The sequence below is a fragment of the Emiliania huxleyi genome (genome assembly GCF_000372725.1).
Source record: "Emiliania huxleyi CCMP1516 unplaced genomic scaffold EMIHUscaffold_296, whole genome shotgun sequence".
Classification (NCBI taxonomy): Eukaryota; Haptophyta; order Isochrysidales; family Noelaerhabdaceae; genus Emiliania; species Emiliania huxleyi.
The window spans coordinates 15,029-19,297 of NW_005199803.1; the positions used below are offsets into that span (position 1 = coordinate 15,029).

General features: G+C 64.0%; 1 protein-coding gene across 1 annotated transcript in view; it reads left to right on the plus strand.

The window, feature by feature from the left end:
• Positions 1-3,682: 3,682 nt before the first annotated feature.
• The window catches only part of EMIHUDRAFT_239784 (hypothetical protein), a gene marked incomplete at both ends in the record, with an annotated part of 3,225 nt that continues 2,638 nt past the window's right edge, over positions 3,683-4,269 (plus strand). The window contains one exon of the mRNA XM_005775696.1: positions 3,683-4,167. Coding sequence (XP_005775753.1) covers positions 3,683-4,167 — 485 coding nt within the window. The remainder of the gene's footprint in view (positions 4,168-4,269) is intronic.

Here is a 4,269-nt window from a genome sequence, read left to right on the forward strand (position 1 = left end):
GGAGGCCCCGCAGCCGCCGGTTGGGTTAACCCCCGCAGCAGACGATCCCTGCTGCCTCGCCCTCGGGGCTGCCTTTGACCTGCCAGTCCGGCTTTCCCGTTGCGTTTTTTTTTTCCCCCCCCTGGCCGTGCTTGGGCGGAGGGTGACCATTGGCATTTTCCCCCTTTTCCTCCGGCCCCCCCCCCCCCCCCCTCCATCCCCTTCCCCCTCCTCCAGCAGCCGTGACACCACTGGTGAGTCCTTGCGCGTGGTTTGCCACAGGTGGGTGCCCGGCCGCGTCATCGCAGAGCGCCATGTCGACGGCGCGCGCCAGTTCAAGGTCAGCTGCGACGGCTACGACTCGGAGGTGCGGTTGAGGCCCGTGGGCGCGAGATGGCCCGAGATGGCCCGAGATGGCCCGAGATGCGCCCAGATTGGCCGAGCCGACGTGCGAGCGGAGAGGTGCGACTTTTGACGCTGCCGCAGCGCCTGAGGACGGCTGTAGACTCTCGTGTATGCCCGTCCCCTACCCTGCCCTGCCGTGAAACCCACTCTGCCCTGCCCCGCACAGCCCGCGCTGCCCTGCCGTGAATAGCCGGGGTCCCGCAACCCCCACAAAGTTGCAACCCAACGCGCGTGTGCAGGACGACGTGTGGGTCGAGGCGGCCTCGAGCAAGGTGCGGCTGCAGCAGGCGGCGGCGGGGCGCCACGGCGCCACCCACGCCACCCACGCCAACGAGGAGCACGCGGCGGCGCGGAAGCGCGCCGAGGAGCGCCGCGCGCAGGGCTACTCTCGCCACCGCGAGGCGATGCTCTCGGGCGAGCGGATGGCGGACTAGGGGGGGGCGCTCGATGTTGGTTGGCAGCAGGGTTGACTGGGCGGGTGGTGGGGCCTGGGGGTGGAAGATGGGAGCGCTCTCGGTGCGCGTCGACGCGACGCGCCACGCGCGAGCCCTCGTGTGGGGCGCGCGCACAGCACGGATGGGTGTTCAGTCCGCTGTCCAGTCTGCCTGCACACAGCACAGAGCACACACTGCCAGCCTGCCTGCACACACAGCAAAGTACACAGCAAACAGCACCATGTGCACGCATACGCCTAACGACGCAGCCCGCACCCCACAACAATAGCCTGCCTCACGCCTCACCACGCCGTCTCGCGCTCACACCGCCAGCAGCCCGATCAGAGAAACTGCAGCGCGCGCCTCTGCCTGCAGTTACCAGTTTTCTTTCTCTGTGCATTCTGAGACCTTTTCATTCACCCCGCCGCCGCGCCTCCCCGGGCACTCACCGCAGCAGTGAAGATGTGAGTCGAAGTATGGGATATCGACCGAGCCCGCGCCTGCCGCACAAACGACAAAGTTCCGTTTCTTTTTACTGCCATAAAAGAAACCAAAAAGAAAAAAGCTCGTTATAGAAAGAAAACTGACAGGAAAGAAAAAACACCGCGGGGACCCACTTCCCCCCTCCCCCCCGCCCCCCCGAGGCTCAGAAAATAAAAGAAAAACAGCCTAACCCCAGTAGGTATAACGCCGAGTGCCAGACCACCAGGGGGCAAGTGTGTGTAGCACCTTCGACCCCGAAATGAAGGTCGCCACGCAAAACCGGGCGCTAGGAGAGGTGAACTGAAGGCTGAGACAACGGAGGCCGAGCCTGAGTGGGCGCCCGCGCGCCCCCACGCAGGCAAGCCTCTGTCCTTCGGCCCACTCCGGCGATCGTCCGTGGGCGACCGCTAACAACACGAAGCCTAATCAATTCCCTCACCACCCGACCCCCCTCTAGGGACAGCAGCGCGCTTCTCATCCCGGAGAGGGAAGGAGGGGGGGGGGGGGGGGGGAGATCAGAGAGCCAAGGCAGGGAGTACCCCCGATGGACGCGAGTAGGGGGGAAAGCGAGACGAGAGATTCAAGGCGAACTTCATCACCCGTCCAGGAGCCCCGCATTAGGTAGCGACCCCAGGTTCAGAGCTAGGCTTCCCAACAGGGCAGGGAACCCCCAGCGCGCAGGCGGGGCCCACGGTAGCCTCGTGCAGTACGCGATACCGAGAGCTGGGGGAGAGGCGCGCCACGCCAAGGGGGACAAGTGACGGGGGGGGGAGAGTAGTGTCTTTCGCAGGTAAAACGCATTTTTTTTCTCTCACCAGAGGAAAGCAAACGAGTCACTAACTCGTAACTGCAGGGGAGGCCCAGCGGCGAGAGTGGGACGCCGCGAGGCGGCATGGGCCCATGGGCCATGGCGGGGTCACGCTCACGGCGAGCGAGACAGAGAGACTTACCAGACTTTTTCGACGGGAGAGGGGGCAAGAGACGCTGGATGCGTGTCCCGGGACGCGCGGGACCTCGCGGTTTTCATGCTCTCTCCTAGACCGCTAGACCTAGAGCCCTGCGAGAGCGGCGAGTGCGGTGAGAGGAGAGAGCCAAGGGGCGCTCCTCTCTCCATTGTTTTAAAATGAGACTGACTCAGGCTTCAATCAAGCCTCTCTCTGTTCACTCTCACACAGCACACTCTAGCTGATGAGGGGAAGCCGGCCATGAAAATGAGGGAAACCGTACGACACGACACTACGCAACGCCGTGTCGCCACACGACGCGACACGGATTTCGCAAATTTTCGGAAAGTCGCGCAAGCGGCTCTGCACACCTGTGAACAGCGGCCCTGTCACACTAGAGGCCGTCATCGCATTCGCCTTCCTGGCAACTTCTGTGACTGTCGTTCTGTCTCTCCCTTCTCGACTGTCTGTGCTTGTGCGTCTGGGGTCCGGGGGGCACTTGGAGCACTTGGAGTGCAGTCATCAACCTCACATCCAGGGCCGGGGAGCTGAGGAGCGCACCCAGCGGGCCGGATGATCGGGATCGGATTGCGGGCAAGAGAGCCCTAGCCCTGGGGGTGCGCGTTCGCAGGGAAAGGGCCGTAAAATAAACACGGGGTTGTGTTTTTCTGTGAACAGCAGCTCCCTTCTCGACTGTCTGTGCTTGCGAGAGAGAGAATTCTTGATACGAAACCACGACGACACACACCAGTCGACTCGCATCGGTTGCCTCCATGAACGGCGGAGCTATTCTCGCGCCCACACCACACCTGGCTCCAACGTGGACACGCCCATAGCTGGGGACACTACTAGGTCACGCATGGCATCACAGAAGTTTTATCTCTGGGCCCCGAAAGGCATCTCTAGCAGTGTCGTTACACATGCCCCCTCCCCTCCTGGGCGCATGCGCCTCACGTCTCGCCAGAGCATAAGCCCTTGGCGTGTGGCGAGACGAGTTTTTCGCCATCGCAGCGAGCAGCAAGCTCTCTCTCTCTCTCTCTCTCTGTGCTTGCTTGTGCGTCTTGGGTCCGGGGTTGTGTTTTTGTGTGAACAGCGGCTCCCTTCTCGACTGTCTGTGCTTGCTTGTGCGTCTTGGGTCCGGGGTTGTGATTTTGTGTGAGACGCTGGAGGCGCTCGCCGAGTTCGGCGATTGAGCGCCTCCCTCTGTCTCCGGCTGCGCGCCTGACCGGTGCGGCCTCCGAGTCGGCGTCTAGCGCGCGCGCAATAAGGTTTTTGCTCGCCTTCCCTGGGTCCCCGTGTTGCATGTCTGATTGTCACTGTGCTATTTCGGGGCCCGGGGTTGTGCGTTTATGTGAACAGCGCCGCCTTCCGGCGACTTGTGAGGCGATCGATTCCCAGTTGTGTGGGCTTCGCGCCGGCGGCTGCCGCCGAAAAAAAATGCCACGCTTTAGTGCCTCGGAGAGCTTCGCCTTCTCCGAGTGGCGGCCCACCGAAGCTGCCGCCGACAAGCTCGAGGCTGCCGCGGACAAGGCCAGCGCTGCACCACCGTGCGGAGGCGTGGTGCCGCCAGAGCTCCTTCAGATGGGCGAGGCGGTCGCGGAGGCCTTGGGCCTGTACGCGCGGCTGGCTGCCGAGCGGCACGTCGGCGTCTGCTCACATGTCCTTTCCCAGGCCTCGGCGCTGCTATCAGAGAGGCCTGAACCGGCGCCGACGAGTCCAGCCTCTCTGCTCGACGCCCTGGTGGCGGAGCACGAGCGCGAGCTGCGCGACAAGGACGCGTACCACACGCGCTACGAGGAATGTGCGGAGGAGCAGCGGCGAGCGCTCGTCAGCCGCGTGCTTGCGGTGGAGGAGAAGCAGGCCGCGAGCGACGCCACCGCAGCAGCCCTCCAACAGGCAAACGAGTCGATCGCGCAGCTGCAGTCGCACGGTGCGCCGCCCCCGCCCGCCCCGCGCGGCCAGACCCTCGCTGAGCCGAGATGGCAGCCTCCCTCTCTTACCGCAGGCGAACGCCTGGCCGCAGA